Source organism: Seriola lalandi, unplaced genomic scaffold (genome assembly GCF_002814215.2).
Source record: "Seriola lalandi dorsalis isolate HSWRI2012SDOR001 ecotype SW California unplaced genomic scaffold, Sedor1 jcf7180002054574, whole genome shotgun sequence".
Classification (NCBI taxonomy): domain Eukaryota; kingdom Metazoa; phylum Chordata; class Actinopteri; order Carangiformes; family Carangidae; genus Seriola; species Seriola lalandi.
In genome coordinates, this window is record NW_019525127.1 from 977,969 (window position 1) to 994,589 (window position 16,621).

Here is a 16,621-nt window from a genome sequence, read left to right on the forward strand (position 1 = left end):
ACAACACTTTTAAACCCAATTTAATTTTATTAAGAAAAAAAAGAAAGACACTAGGTTGATTCTGATTGGCTGGAAACCGAAGTGATATCACAGCTCATCTTTAGATGTTGTGTTGGTCGCAGACTCGTCAGTTTCCTGAAACAGAGAAAAATAAATGGATGGAAGAGCGGTGAGTGGAGCAGAGCTATCTTCAAAAAATAAAACGTAACAGTAAAAATACAAACCTTGCTGTCATCACCGGTGTCGTCACCGTCCTTAGCATCATCATCATCTTCCTTGTCTTCCTCTTCATCCTCTTCATCCTCATCTTCGTCATCTTCCTCCTCATCGCTTTCCTCCTTAGGCAACACTCCTCCATCATCCAGGAACTTAGACATCGTCTCCAGATCCCTTTTCCCAGTATAGTCAACCACCTGGCAGTGGCAGTAAGAAGCTCTTAATAAAATATCATGTGTGTGAGTTTGTGTGTGTGTGTGTGTGTGTATGTGTGTGTGTGTGTGTGTGTGTGTGTGTGTGTGTACCTCTTTGCCTGCAGTTGGGAAATATTTGAGCGTGGGGAATCCACGAATATCGAGAGACTCCACTTCGTTGGCTGTGGCATCCATCTTGGCTATGATAATGTCATCATGGTCTGCGTACTTTTCACCCAGCTGATCCCAGATGGGAGTCAGTTCCTTACAATGTCCACACCATGGAGCATCTACACACACACACACACACACACACACACACACACACACACACACACACGTAAAACATTTTATGAGTTTCAATGAGTTCAATGTAAATAAATGCCTTGAAGCACAACAACATTTCACAGCTGAAGTCAGGAGTTACTGATTTTTTATGAAAAAGCTTTGAATGAAAGTTTACTTGACAATAGATCGGATTTAATGATGTCAGAGTTTTTACAGTGCACATGTCACTCAAACTGAGGCAGACAGACTCAGACTTACAAAACTCCACAAAGACGTTTTTGGTCGGGTCCAGAGCCACAGACTCAAAGTTCTTCCCCACCAGGACTTTGACTGGTCCTTTGTTCCAGTCCTCTGGGATCTCTTCTGTGCGTAAGTAGGGCTGCACCACAAAACAATAACTAATTATTAGGGTTTAATTCAGTGGTGGAAGTGCAGCATACTTAAGTAAAAGTACCAATACCACAGTTTCAAAATACTCCATTACAAGTAAAAGTCCTGCGTCCTACTTAAGTAATAGCACAGAAGCATTATCAACAAAAAGTATTTAGTTTAGAGTATCAAAGTAAAAGCAATCGTTCTCGAGTAAAACATTCCCTGTGTGGACTGTGAGATGATTAAAAACTAACTTCTGTTACAGAGCTTCTGCTTTTCTTATTTTGGACTCTTTGATTTTGTTGTGAAATTTTTTACATTAATTTAAAACATTTTTCTTTTAAATTAAACCATCTGGGAAGTTTCAAGAGGAAGTTACTCTTTAGCGGAACTGCTAACAACTCATAAATATCTGTGGCAAGAGGCCACAACTAGACACTGTTTTTTCCAACTTGCCACATTTCAAAATGGTTTTAAACCAGTGATATAATTCTTAATTATCATCATATGTTTTTGAAATGTAGCGAAGTACTTCCTGTACTACTGCCTAAAATTTGTACCTAAGCACAGTACTGGAGTTACTTTCCACCACTGGGTTTAATGTTGCTGAATATGAAACGTGTGTTTGTGTGTATTACCTTGGCAGTGCCATCAACAACCTCCTGGCACATCTGTCGCAAAGAATCTGCTGTGAGATCCCCGGCGGCGATGTTGAACTTCTTTCCTGTATCCATGTTTATGATGCGTGCAGTGGGGGTGTCGTTCTCGGACACGCCGAAGTATGTCAGCACATGAGACACGGCTGTTGTCACGTCAATTACAATGAACAACATCTGCATGAGACACAAACACACATACACATAAAAAAAACTGAAAATAAGGTTGAGTTTTAGGTCTTTTTATCACTAACTTACTTTCAAAGACACACACACCCACACACACACACACACACACCAAACTGTTACCTTGCCCTTGAACCCTTTGGCAACAGGCCTGGATTTTTCCACCAGGGCTGTCTGACTCTCCACTGTGGAGTTGATGAATAGCAGGCTGTGCAGGTGGATGCTGGAGGAGAAGATCTTTTCTGCAGTCTGAAAACACACACACACACACACACACACACACACACATGCAGCATGATTTCAATATAATTTTACATTTGATTTTAGTTTTCTTGTAGTGTGTGTATGCATGTGTGTGTGTATTACCTCCTGTTTGAATGGGATGATCAGCTCCAGGCTGTTTTCATGGATGAACGTGGTCAAATTACTTTTGTCCAGCTTCCCTTCTTCTGACAATGTAAAGTCTGCTCTGCCGTCATCAAACTAGCAAACACACACACACACACGGGTTTGTTTTAGCGAACTTCACTAGACCACGACACTAATCTCCCAGACTATTCCAGTTCTGTAACAATTAACTGATCAACAAATTTGATCATTCCTGAATTGTTTAATTCAGTTATCAATAAAAAATACCAAACAGTTGCTGATCTCAGCTTCTCAGTTGTGAGAATTTTCTGCTTTTCTCTTCATTATATCATTGAAAATTCTTTATCTTCATATTTAAATGTTCAACAACAAAAAAACACACACACACACACACACACATGGAACAAGGACATGCAAAGAAATAATATGAAATAAAACAAACTTTAAATGAAATTTACCTGCAGGCGGATTATGAGACAACGAGCCTCTGGGTACAGACATGTAAAAGGCCTCCAACCCCACGTACATAGGATCCAGACACCCAGACTAACAATACAATACAATCTAATCCTTGTTCTTATTCTAAACTAAACCCTGAATCAAACTTCAAAAGAAGAGAATCTATACTGAACCTCAAATAGGAAAATACTGTATTTTACTGTGTCCAGGCACTAGATGGCAGCAAAGCTAACATCATGAATGCTCCCTAAACCTTTGCACTGCCTTTGTAACACATTGGACTCTGCTGCAGAATCAGTTCTCATACCTTTTTGAAGAGGACCACTGAGTTGGCTTTTACTTCATACTTCTGGAAAACCTCAGGAGTCGTTGTCGTGGCAAACTCTGTGTCAGTCGTATCGAAGGCAACTTCCTTGAACACCTTAGCCGCCTCACTCTCCAGACTCTGATATGAATAAAATCAAAATATAAATATAAATACAAATATATTTTCTGAGTTATAGGTAACACTGGGTAAATGAAAATGGATAAACGTACATCGAAGAATCCGACAACAGTGATGCTATGGGCATCGATGAACTGAGCTGCAGACTGTGCAGAGTCGAGGACTGCAGCACCAGGGCCTGTACGCCGCTTCAGCCACTGGATTATTCCCTCTGCTGACCTCTTGCCTGGGCACCACATACAAACACAAACAAGTGAAGTTGTGTCAAGGCATTTAAGAGTTGTTTCATCTGCTTTCACACACGATATAATACACAAGATGTAAGATTTGACAGGTTTACTGATAAAGCACTAAAGGTATATGTGTCTGAAAACAGCATTAACAATTGACATTTTGGGAAATGCCCTTATCTGCTTTCTTGATAAGGGTTAGATTGGAAAAAAACACTCGTAGCTTAGCTCTGTAGCATAGCAGCAACTCTTAAAGCATAACATTAAATAACATAAACATTGTATCGCATGTTTACATCTTCTTCTCATGAGGACTGTTTTTTTTTTTTGCTTATCATTTAATTCTTCTAGACATCAACAAATCAAAAATGGCCATAACCAAATAAAAAGTTTAGGTTTTGGACAGAGCGAGGCTAGCTGCTTTTCTCTGTATGCTATCCCCTTATGCTAAGATAAGCTAATTATCGCCATACAGAACCAAAGTGAAACCACAACTTCCGGGTTTTGTTGGAGTTATAAAACCACATTCAAAATTCCATTGACATTTGTAATGACACCAATTACTAAAGATCAAGCCTTGGAGCAAAACCTTTCTCAGCAGTACACTGTGTGCTTGCTTCATATGTTTAAGGACGGTATAAGGTAGTTTTAAAAAGACGTATCTACTGTTGCTGCTTTTTAAAGGGAACCATAGTTTTATTGTGTGTGCTCAGAAAAGGTTCAATTTTCAAAGAAAACCCCAAGAACATGTTTAATTTTTTTAGAAAGAAATGTTGAATGGGGGATTGCATTGAGTTACAGAAGCACAATTATGACAAGCAAGAGCAAGAGTATTTCCAAAATGTTGAACTATCCTCTTCACAGAACGTTAAGATAAAAGGGAAAGAAAAGGTTGATTTCCACAGTCAAATATTAAAAATAGTTCAAAGACACAAAAACTGTTGATTAAATTAATGACAGTAAACAGGTTCAACAGTGAACAGGTGAGGTCAACACACACACACACACACACACACACACACACACACTCTCTCTAGGGTTAGACATGACTCATGACTGTTAGACTGACAGGACAGTCAGCCTTACTGATGACGTAGACACACGTGGTTGCTAGTGTAAAAAGCTGGACAGCAGTATGGCTTACAGTGGTGGAGGTGTGTGTGTGTGTGTGTGTGTGTGTGTGTGTGTACCAGTGTAGTCGATGGGCTGCTCGCGGTCTCCATTGATGAAGAGTTTCAGAGAGGGGAAGCCTCCGATCTCAAACTCTTCAGCCAGCTCCCTCTCCTCGGTGGCGTCCACTTTGGCCAAACGCATCGCGGACTCCTCCGCCTTCAGCTTCCCAGCAGCCTCTGCATACTGTGGCTCCAGCTGTTTACAGTGACCACACCAGGGAGCATCTGCACACACAAATGCAATTAGTTGATATCGCTCATGCTTTTGCAGCATGTGCAGAAGAGATACTGAAAACTGAGAGGGGTTTATTAACCAAAGCAGGCCTCTGTTCTGTCCAGTTCTTGTTGCTATCAGTAGCACATGTTCAGATATACATGGAAATAAGCTGCTGATAGCAACAGTGGCAGTTGGGCTCAGCCTTCATCCCCCTTTGCTGTTTTCCTTGCGATGACCTCTCCTCTGCTACTGCTGAGCTCATCTGTGGGAGAGTTGAACCAGGAGAACATCTGGACAGGAGGGACCACGTGCACGCACACGCATATGCACATTTGTATGATAACACCTCGATACGCACGAAGGCTTGAATAGAAAGCGGTGGCGGAAAACTCAACGTTTAACATTTGACATTTTATACTGTGATAAAAATGCTGAACTCACGCACACATGCTTATTCCCAGAGCTTTCAGCCATATCCCACGGCCTTCTTCAGCTGAGTTTAGAACTTTTATCACAGTAATGTGCACCCAGGTTATCACTCTCAAAGAAGAGATCACATCTGCATGTCTTCTTTAAAAGAAATACACATCTGTATGACACAAAATCATCCTCAACATCTGTGGTCACTGATGTTATTTGTGCTAAAAAGCAACACAAATGTCTAAAACAGATGTGATTAACATCTTTATAGGACAAATAAAAAATGTAGTTCATACATATATGAATCATAACTACTTACAGAATTCCACCAGCACGTACTGATTCTCGCTGAGAGCTCTGGCAAAGTTGTTGATGTGCAGAACCATCACATCTTCCTCCTCCTCTATCTCTGTTGTTTTTTCTTTCTTTGGTGCCTCTTCGGTTTCCTCCTCCTCCTCCTCCGTCTCTACTGAAGTCTCCTCTGCTGTCTCCTTTGATGTCTCCTCTGACCTGTCCTGGTTTTCGTCTGCGTCGTCGGCCTGGGCGCAGGAGGCCCACAGCAGCAGGCCCAGCAGGGTTATGGACAAAAGCGTGCGCGTCCTCATGTTGAGCTGCTCTGGGAACCTCCGCTCAGGTATGGGCACCTTCAATGCACGTGTCACTGAAAGTTAGTACCTTTATGTGTCTAATAGACAGAGTGTGTGTCGAAATGTTACTGGCTTTCCTGCTCATCCAATCAGGAGTTGCGCCTGCAGGGGACTCTTTCCAGTTTGAACCAATCACGTGGTGCCCTGTATAGTCAGAAACTGGCTGATCGACTGTTGAGGCTTCAGGACTCATCACACATACACTTTTTAATCTGTCTTCCTCCCTTGTCACCATTTTATTGAAAGTTTTCCTCGTCCTGTTTCCTATAGAGCCCGTCACCTGACAGACGGCAGCAGTCCTCAAACCGTCACTTGTCTCTCTGGTCCTTATCAGACCCTCATTTACCTAAAAACCATGTGAGCACAGTAATTACATGAATTTCTAGCTCTCTCTTCTCCAGTCCTCTGTTTTATCTCACCATTTCTGTTTGCTTAAACTTTGGCAAACACTTTGACACACATCCCCCTCTCTCCCACTTCCTTTAAACTTTTCATTCACACTAACACAGAAGTTGCTTCAAGGTTGCAACATAAAATTCAGATTTCAGGGTTATTTGGAGATGATACTGTCGGCACAGTTAATGCATTGTCAGCAGGTTCATGGTGTGCATTAGTCAAGGGATGGTAATATAGTTTAGAGTCAGTTCACCTAAATTAAGGGGCGTCTGGTCAGGCAGATAGTGGTGGATTTTAATGTTTGTGCTGAGGTTTTGAGGCATTAGTTGATAAAACAATCACCAGGAAACTTGATCCAGTAGCTGCTGTGGAGCTTTGGATCAGATCACATGATCTTTGTCAGCAAATGGAGTTTACCCAATTATCACAGAGTTGTAGATCATAAAAATTTCTCGGAAACGAGTTGAAAAAACAATTTTGGAGCCTTTTTAACTTTGAAAAAATGTCTACAATGATTTTAGAAAATACTTGAAAGAAGTGGATAACCAACAACTATTTTATGTAAACTCATTGGAGGATTTTTCACTTATTTTAAAAATACAACTTAAAGGACAATTACACAACTTGATATGGAAGATTTGTTGCAGATGACCCAGTTACTCTGTATAATACACAGACCTCACTCTCAACTGTTATTGTTTCCTTTTTTTGGAGGCGAAACAGCAGAGAAAGCAGTTGACTGTGAAGTCTTTAGATAATCCAGAGTAACTGAGGCACTGTCTCTGGAAAGGCTTGTTGCTGTTGAATGATCTAAATGTCATTTTTCAGAGCTGTGAGCTCACACACCTCTATTGTAGCAGGGCATTGTTCAAAGCTGGGTACAGAAAATCAAATCAAGTCAAGTCTGCATGACTGGAGACTATCAAGGTTAGATCAGATAATGTTTTGTTTGTATTTGGGTGAACGCTTTCAAACAAACAGAAGAAAACTGTGCACAGCAAATGAGTCGTTTCCTGTTATTTTCCTTTTTATTTAACTCTTTACAAGTGTGTATCAAAACTGTGAAGGACATGAATGAAGTCTTTTTCTCTCAGTCCCATCAGGCTTTAATGCTGCATGTGTGTGTTCTCCGTCAGCGTGTGTGTGAGCTCTGGGTTTGGATCCCAGTTCGCCAGCAAGTCACTGAAGTCAGGCTGATTGTTGTCGAGGGCGTGCGTGCTGTGGTGTGTGAGCGCATTATAGTGCACGTGTGTGTTAGCGTCTGTGTGTGTGCTGTCCTGTGGAGGTGTGTCACTGTCTGTGTGTGTGACATCAGGTGTGTTACTGAAGCTGCCCAGAGAGCAGCAGGGGATCGGCTCAGTCCAGAAACTGAGCGGGAGATGCCGCTTGATCATTGGTTGGCCACGGCCTTGAATCGGGCCCCTGTGGTTGAACAGTTCAGCCAGGGGCCCCAAACTGTTGTTGCCCTTAGCAACCCCAACTCCTTGATGATCACTACAAGTCGCAAAGCTGTTTTCTTGCTCCTCTGGACTCCCTGCTCTAGCGATTCTCAGCAGGTCGTCATAGTAACGCAGACGCCCGCTGGTTGTGACGGAGACGGAGTCGCTGTAGATGTCACAAGCCTCTTGGTCATCAGAGCAGCGACCGAAATACCGCTGAACATCATGACTGATAAGGTCTGCAAACCTCAACAGCTGCTTGGTCACATCCAAAGCATAGTGGTCTGGGTTTAGAAAAACCTCCTCTAAACATTCTTCTTCTTCCTCTTGAGCTTCAGATTCTTCATCCTCCTCCTCCTCCTCTTCTCTTTCTTCTTCATCCTCCCTCTCCTCTGGCTTTTCCTCCAGCTTCTCTTCTTCTTCGTCGTCTTTGCAGGGAGAGTGCTGGAAAATCAGGGGGAAGTAGGCTGGAGTTGGGGCCTGGACGAGGAAGTTCCTGATGACACCTGCCGCCATGTTGGCTTATTAACACTGGAAGAGACAATTACAGAAGAGAACAGGTAAATATCTAAGAGCTGAGCAGGTTGTTGACAGGACAAAATTTTCAAAATGGTTGATAAACTTAACGTTTTATTACCTAGAGGAAATTCGACTTAGCAGCCAGGTTCAGGTGAGTCTGTGTCCAGGCCTGGGTCACTGATGGATCCACTTTGCTGTTTGTGTGTGTGCATATGTAATACTGGTCCAGTCGGATTCTCACTGTATATATACCTCAGCTCACGGCTGCAGACGCACGTGTGTGTGTGTGTGTGTGTGTGTGTGTGTGTTTGTGTGTGTCTCCTGTCGGATGAAGCAGCTTCCAGAACAAATATTTGCCCGCCGGATTGGTCAAACACACTTTGTTTACTTTATCACTGGGCAACCGGGGAGGGGGTCCACGGCTAATGGATCCTCTGCTAGGGGATGATGGAGAGTTGTTGTACACACACACACACACACGTCGTTGCCTTTTCCGTCCCTGTTATCAGGCTAGTTAAAGGATAAAAGAGCATGAAATCAAATCATATGCTGTTTTGACTTCTAAAGGGGAACACTCTGAACTGACATGAGCCCACCACTCATCACCAACAACACCAGAGATACAGTACAACCCGGTCAGACACGGCTCGATACAACACATGACACACTGTAATACTTTTTTTTTTTTTTTTTTTTTTTTAATTAGATGCCACCTCAAAACTCACAAGAGTAAACCACGTCAAACTCCCCACCAGCGAGCCCAGTTTCACCTTAGAGAGTAGTAGTAGTAGAGCAGAACAAAGTGTAAAATGTGGTACTGAGAATTATGTCCTATATCATTCAGCTAAAATAAAGATCGATGTGTGACCATCTCACACCACCCATAAAACTGAACTTTCCAGCAATAAATGGATATTTACATTGTGTTAAATGTATTTCTACCAGTTTTTCCAGTTATTAGAATTTTAGTAGAGAATTTTTCTGGAAATGAAAAGTTGTTTATGAATGGATCGCAATTATTCATACTCCCTTACAAACCCAAATAAATAAGTGGAGAATTATGAAATATACTGGTCAATAACAGTCTCAATTTGTTTGTTTTTTTAATAAAACAAAAATGATGGTTTTCCTAAAATAATACTGTTACAATATTCTGTCTCTACATGTTCTCATACTTCACCAAGGCTCTGTGCAGCTGGTATGAAATATTCAAAAATGTGACACCATGTGTTCACAACTGCACATTTTACTGAGTGAAACATTTTAGACGTGTTGTGTATCATTATATTTGCATTGAACTACATTTTAACCAGATATATTTAAGAACTTTGAAAACACTGACATCTTTCTTAAACTTTAAGTTAAGATTCTGTGGGTTTGAACAGTTGCTCACTCACAATGTCACTTTATTGTAGAGCATGCATGAGGTGTGTATCAGAGCCTCTGCGTGTGTATAATATGTGTCAATCATGAAAATAATGATTTGATGAAGTCGTGTTGATTAAGTCCTGCAGTCCACCAGATTTTACTGACCTTTATGGACATCTGTAACTCTGTACACATGTGCATGTCGAGCATTAATGTGTTTGTGTGTTAGTGTGTGTGTGTGTGCGTGTGTGTGTGTGTGTGTGTGAGTGTGTGTGTGTGTGAGTGTGTGTGTGTGTGTTATCAGGACACCCTGGCTCCCCTGGCCTGCCTGTCATCAGTATCCTGGCTTCTGTGTTGATTTTAGGGCTAAAGATCAATAGCGCCAATATGTCAGCTCTCAAGAGCCTGACAATGAATTACACACATTTTTAGGCACACAAGCACATGAACACACACAACACACACACACACACACACACACCTTTCAGATTTTTCTTATATGTTAACATATTAAATCGAGAGAATTTGTTAAAATTATTGAAGCTACAATTATTGAATCAATATTTTTTACTAATTAATCAACAGTTTTTGATTATATATAGACTAAAGATCAAGCAGGTTTTCCTAAAGCACCTGAATTTTATATGAAGTTTATAATATAACTTCAACTTGGTGTCATTTCTCCTCGGCCTCTCTGACTGGACCGGCAAAGCTCTATTAGTATTGTACTGGGGAAATAGCCATTTATAGGTCGCCCGGAGCGTTCAGGCTTGACTCAAAAAACTTCATGGTTTTATTTTTGGCACGCTGGGCAAGAGAGCAAGGACAAAGGACAGGGCAAGGTATGGAGGTAGATTTGCCTCAATATTAATTGTGTAGACAGATTGAGAATCAGTGAGTAAATGTGTACAAATACAAAAGTAAACTGACACAAATATCTTGCAAATATAAAACAGATCTGCAAATACACAAACAAATTCCACAAATACAAAAAATATCTGTGAATACATTTAAAGAAATTTACTGTATAAATAAATGAAAGTGAATATCTTCCTAACATTTACAACTTTAAAACAGACATTTGTGAATCAATTTTCCATTTGCGAAGCGAAAAAGCATTTGTGGATCTCAGTTCTACGCTTGTGAATTTGCATTTTACGCACATACAGTTTTGAGACAAACTTTCTGAATGAAAATCAACTTGCATCGCTCAGGCACTTTCTTATGACACCATTTCTGCTTTTCAAAGTAAGGGCACGCAATCTATTATGAGCTGTTTTTGGTTATTTTCTCACAAGTTTAAAACCTTATTATTTCATTAATTGAAATTTGGCTGGGGGTTTAATAGCCCATTTTTCTGTGGCGTGACAAACTCAGAACACATATGTTTTTCCACTTTACAGGACCTTTAAAGTATGCTGAAAACTCCTGAGGAATGTACAGGCCTAGTAAACTTTCAATCCTGCCTGATCTCGTAACAGTAATGTAAAATGGTTCTCTCGCCTACTGGATCCTGATTCACACAGCATCTAGTGTCATAAAGTGGTATTACAACACAGGACGCGGCAGGGTTAGCATGGTAATTGTGGTAGATATCTTAAAGACAATATATAGAGGTCTTGGGCGGGGTACACCCTGGACAGGTCGCCAGCTTATCACAGGGCTGACATACAGAGACAAACAACCACTCACGCTCACATTCACAAACTTTATGGGTGATTAAGAGTCGCCAATTAAAATAATGCGCATGTCTGTGGACTATGGGAGGAAGCTGGAGGACCTGGAGAAAACCCACGCAGGTACAAGAAGAACATGCAAATTCAACACAGAAAGGCTGAAGGCCCGGCGTTGGAACCCAGAACCTTGTTGCTGTGAAACGACAGCGCTCGACCACTGCCACACTGCGCCGCCCTCACACACTGTTGATATTGATAATTAATTTTTTTTGGAACATTTTAAACTAAATTTCTGGCCAGAGCTTACACATTGGACCTTTATGGGAAAACAAAGCTATTGGGCATAATGTGATTGATATTAACACATTTGATGCATAGAAAATATATTTTGATTTGCTTTTACAGTAATTAGGCTACTATAATTAGAATTTAAAATACAATCATGGTTGGGTTCCCCTATCCTTATATTGAATTTGAGAAATACAAACGTTTGTATTTTCCAATTTTACATTAAGGCCAGTAGATATCGCACTGTTCACATGATGCATCAAGAAATTACCATTTTCTCAAACCACTTTGCTGAGAAAGTAAATTCAAAGCCTCGGGCGCTGTGGGACTTACTTCCGGTACTGGGCAGGTGAGTTCAAGCACAGAGGCGATAACAGCCGGGGTATTTTTACTCACCGAGTGTTTCACTGTCTGGTTGCGGGCTGTACACAGAGCCAGGTTTCAGGTCACTGCGGCCATGGCGGTTTTTTGGCGTTGTATATGGCAGCGATGGCACTCTACATCCCCAATTCCCGTATGTGATCAGTTTATAAAAGCAGGTAACGCGCTCTGCTCGGCTTCCTCCCTGCACGTCCTGTTTCCTGTTCACTTGACTTCCGATATTGTCACATGTTTAAAAAGTTTCTGCGGTTGTTTGTTCCCCAGTTTTCTTTTCCTATGATGCTGCTTTTCAAGTTATCCTGGAAAAGACTTGGCCGAGCGATCCGTCCCTAATGCAGTCCGACTGGTGGAGTCCAACAACCTACAACCAGGCCTTGAACAGACCACACGTGCCAGACCCGGCCCACTACCAGTTCTCCCCATGCCAACACTTCCCTTACATGTAGGATAGAAACGGATAACATACCTGCTCTTTTATTAAATGACACATTCACACAACATGAGCACTCACATTCTCATTGACACACAAAGTAAAGCAGCAAACATCCACTCCAGAAAAAATGTTCAAAGCTCACAAACTGCATATCATCCATAGATTAACACAAGGGGCACTGGCTTTGTTCTAGTACCAGTGGATCTATATTCCATTAGAATATCTATTAAATGTCATAAGTGACAAATGACAATGTGGAATGCAGGAATTGCATTACTCTTTTTAAGTGAACCCTCCACATTAAAAACAATTGAGTGTAATTGAGGCTTCTATAAATCATTATAGAAGCCTATCGGGGACTTTTATTAAGATGACCATGTAAACTTGAAAATGAAAATGTAATTCCATGATAGCAATGTAATTTTCACACATGTACCTGTGTGTGTTCTAGGATTACACTGGACTTGAATATGAGCAAAGCAGGAGAAGCGGTCAGCAGGTTCCACTTGAGAGTATTTAATCGTTTGCTTGCAGCCAGTCAGGTGGGAGTGGTTATATTTCTACAAATGAAAGGAAGCGTACACACAGGTCAAATTCTACGATATAATATCAAATAAAGCAACAAAATTCTAAATCATAAATCAGTACATCAATACATTGTCACTCTATATATTATCACATGAGCACAAACCAAGGAGATAACAACAAAATGAACATGACTTGGGGAATTATAATGAAATAACCTCACTCAACAGAACGAAGGTGAAATGATAGAGGGAACCAGTTCAGCTGAACGTCAAAGAGAGAATGAGCTCATGACACAGAACAAAGAACAGTCAAGGCACCTGTGTGAGCTGCCCAGTCAGCACACCTGTTCTCCTGCTGCTCTTCAGCCCAGCACAGTAAAAAGACAATTAAACAGTAAACAATTAAAAATAAAATGCAGTAATCCAATTTTACATTTTCATTTTCACATCCTCATGTGGGTGTTCTATGAATGAAAACTGAAATTAATTAATTTTCAAACACTTAACCTGCTCTACAGTGACAATATTCAAATCAATAAGCAAACAGTGCCCACAGTCCATTTATGTTTACATGTCACTGTGTTTTTTTGGGGTCAAAATGAAAATGAAAATGTCCTCTCATCAACGCAGGTCATCAGTGACGATGTAACTTCCTTGTCACTTGTTTGTCTGTCTGGGGCAGTGGCAGCAGCTTGTTTTACCAGGCCATAAATGACACAAAGATCTACTGTCACATGCAGTATTTAGTGTTATTCAAAACATTGTGGCTGTGAGGAAAAGTTAAACAAAAATCTTTCGGACCAGTTGAACAGCTTCTTCTATCTGGATTTAAATGTAGATTTGTCATTTAAACATTATGAACTGTACTCCAGTATAGTGTAACAAAAATAGGTTTCAAGATTAGTGATGCTGTTTATACCAAATTCATTGCCCACCTATGTCATGTAAATTCAAAATAGTAAGATCAGACATTTTTTGCGTCTTTTTAAAATGACAAAATTTGTTGTGTTGTATCAGATAGAGACCAGTTAGATTCAAAATATGATAATTTGTTTTTCCTGGGCAACTATCATGTTTTCCCCAAATGATGTACAAATGGCTTTACATAGTGCATGTATAGCTGCTGTGAATGGGGAAAAAAGAGCATGTCCCCTGAATATAACAGTACAATTCAAAACACCACATTACCAGCTTGATTTGATCATTATCAGTCACAGGTATTTTAATAGCCGTTCTCAAACTCTGCCAGAACCTGGCAATCTGGTTGTCATCATCAGGCCACTCCAAGTACGTCCTGGAGTTCATGACTCTCCGCAGCTTACAGAACTTTTCTGGGATGGTGTTTTTGTCAATGGGCTCCAACAGAATCAGCACAACTGTGTCGTCGTTTTGGTCAAACAATCTGAAATGGGTGTAGTCCAGCTCGTACTTGCACCATTCACTCACTGACAAAATGCTGAGAAAGGATGAAGAGTGTTTTGTGACTCTTCTCAATGGCGTCCATGATGTTGTCTATAATCCATCCGCCAGGTACAAAGTCTCTTTTGTGAAGGCACAGTCGGAAAGGGGGCTCGCACTGCTCGAGCTCCGGAACCAGATGGGCTTTCACCCAACCAGAGTCCATCTCACTGTAGGACACAAAGCCGTCATACTCAAGCTCTCCCGTTTTTAACTTTGGCTTTCTCTCAGCTTTCAGATAGGCCAAAGTCATCTTTATATACCACACAACGTTGTACTTGTGACACAAATGTAAGAAGAGCAGAAACATCACCAGGATGCCTGAGCAGAGTAAAGAAAAAGATAAAGCCCTGTGGGACTCAAACACTGATAACCTCACGTCTGCCACTCTTTCCTCTCACAGCATCAGGGGAGTCACAGATGTACAATGTGAACTCTTCTTTCTAATTCTGACTCGATGTTTCACCAAGTCACTTGTCATGAACGCTACGAATTCACATCAACAGACGTACGTGTTAGCAGAAGCCTCCAGCCTCTTCAGATTTTTATAGTCGTTTAGATTATTACTGCTGAATTTCTGCAAGTCGTTGTTTTGAATGGAAATGGATTCAAGACGAAGGTATAAACTACTATCAGGCAAACTACCAATCTTGTTGCCGGAGATGTATAACTCTGTGAGAAACGGTAGCTTGATGTTGAACACGCTTAATTTATTGTCTGATAGGTCAAGGATGTGTAAACTTCCTACCTTTGTTAAATGTGTTGATGAAAGGTTTAAGAATCTAAGATTTGGCAGCCACTTACAAGTCTCAGGTATTGTGTGAAACACATTTCCACTCATGTCAATGTTTTTTAGATCTTCTAGTTTGGTGAAGAGCTGGCTGTTGATTGACCGTAGGTCATTTCTGCTGATATTGATTGGTTTGCAGACTCCAAAGGACACCTTTGCCGTCACACATCATTTCTCTCAGCGTGAGATCACTGAAAATGTTGTCACTGTTATCTAAATACTCCAGCTGTGAGAAATCAGCTGAGGATTCACAGGGAATGGCGAACAACTTGGAGTTTAGCAGTGACACCCTTCGCACCATTTTCAGTAGTGGCTCCAAGAAAGTGATGGCTTTTTCTTCCAAACTGTTGTGCAAAGTAATTTGGCAATAAACAAGCCAAGACACATGGTAGCAACTCCATTTAGCTGTGGTGCTTTGAGCTAAATGCTAACATCAGCATGCTAACATGCTTGAAATGACAACGCTAAAATGCTGTTAATGAGCGGTGGACCATGACTGCCATTTGAATTTAGCACAATGACTAATGCTAATATTGGCTAATTAGCTCGAAACACAAACAGCTGAGGTTGATGGAAATGTTTTTAGTTTTGCAGATATTTGGCCATATACCAAACTAGTGGACAAATTACAATTTTGACTTTGAAGTTAGGGGATCATGAAAGTCATTATTACAATTAATCGTGTGGGGAGCATAAATGTCTGAACCAAATTTAATGGCAACAAGTCCAAAAGCTGTCGAGACATTTCACTCAAAATCTCAAATATCAACCTCATGGTGGTGCTAGAGTCAACGTTGGTGGAACACCAAAGTCATTAGGGATTCATCTTCTGGGGACATTGAATGTCTGCACAAAATTTGGTGCCAGTCCATCCAGGAGTTGTTGAGATATGTCAGTCTGAACCAAATCAGTGGACTAATCAACATTGCCATCCCTAGATCGATGCAGCTACCATGAGCTGACATGGTCATATTTATCAAACTAACCCTACACAATCTGATGTAAATATTTAAAATGAAAATGAAGATTGTGTGTAAAACAAATGATTACTAAGCTCCTTTGGGTAGGAAGTCCCCCACAGAGAAAGGCCATCATTTTTCTGGGAAACAGTTGCATTTAATATTCTGTTTCACTATAAGTTACGCTTTTATCACAGCAAACATTTTGACTTGTCAGAGTAGGAAAAACACAGGTATAACATTATTGTGTTCCAGTGAGCCAGCTTGAACAGTGCAAGGACAGATTCTTGTAAATATCAAACATTTAAAATTAAGTTTGTGTTTTAACTGACAAGATACTGCATTTATCTATCTTAGTTAATTCTCTGTCACATTAATTTAAAATGACAAACTGTCCGATTACTACAAATGAATACACATCTGCCACCTAATCAGAACTGAGAAATCTGTGGCCATGGTATGAAATCAATTAATAAACTGTTAAATTAAGAAAAAAAACATAAATTATTATTTAAA

The 16,621-nt window shown here is 40.6% G+C and overlaps 2 protein-coding genes and 1 pseudogene across 2 annotated transcripts; all 3 read right to left on the reverse strand.

Moving 5' to 3' along the window:
• Positions 1–7: 7 nt before the first annotated feature.
• Positions 8–5,877, reverse strand: pdia2 (protein disulfide isomerase family A, member 2). The gene is made up of 11 exons (XM_023417398.2): positions 5,544–5,877; positions 4,606–4,812; positions 3,278–3,411; positions 3,048–3,185; positions 2,279–2,395; positions 2,036–2,161; positions 1,709–1,903; positions 957–1,077; positions 522–700; positions 225–413; positions 8–135 (listed from the first exon to the last, which is right to left on the reverse strand). Exons 1-11 carry the CDS (start codon positions 5,827–5,829, stop codon positions 88–90), a joined length of 1,740 nt encoding a protein of 579 aa, XP_023273166.1. The 5' UTR covers positions 5,830–5,877; the 3' UTR covers positions 8–87.
• A 1,396-nt stretch (positions 5,878–7,273) lies between these two features.
• percc1 (proline and glutamate rich with coiled coil 1) lies at positions 7,274–9,425 on the reverse strand. The gene is made up of 2 exons (XM_087176956.1): positions 8,344–9,425; positions 7,274–8,237 (listed from the first exon to the last, which is right to left on the reverse strand). The coding sequence occupies exon 2, from the start codon at positions 8,220–8,222 to the stop codon at positions 7,374–7,376; it is 849 nt and encodes a 282-aa protein (XP_087033082.1). The 5' UTR covers positions 8,223–8,237; positions 8,344–9,425; the 3' UTR covers positions 7,274–7,373.
• A 3,690-nt stretch (positions 9,426–13,115) lies between these two features.
• On the reverse strand, positions 13,116–15,921 carry LOC111663264 (toll-like receptor 2 type-2; annotated as a pseudogene).
• Positions 15,922–16,621: the final 700 nt, after the last annotated feature.

Excerpts from the sequence above, each read along its gene's own strand:
- pdia2 (XM_023417398.2), bottom strand. The coding sequence starts at position 5,829 with ATGAGGACGCGCACGCTTTTGTCCATAACCCTGCTGGGCCTGCTGCTG. Across the intron at positions 3,186-3,277 it reads CTGTTGTCGGATTCTTCGAT|AGTCTGGAGAGTGAGGCGGC; the intron begins GTACGTTTATCC and ends TATTCATATCAG. Across the intron at positions 414-521 it reads TCCCAACTGCAGGCAAAGAG|GTGGTTGACTATACTGGGAA; the intron begins GTACACACACAC and ends TGCCACTGCCAG.
- percc1 (XM_087176956.1), bottom strand. The coding sequence starts at position 8,222 with ATGGCGGCAGGTGTCATCAGGAACTTCCTCGTCCAGGCCCCAACTCCA.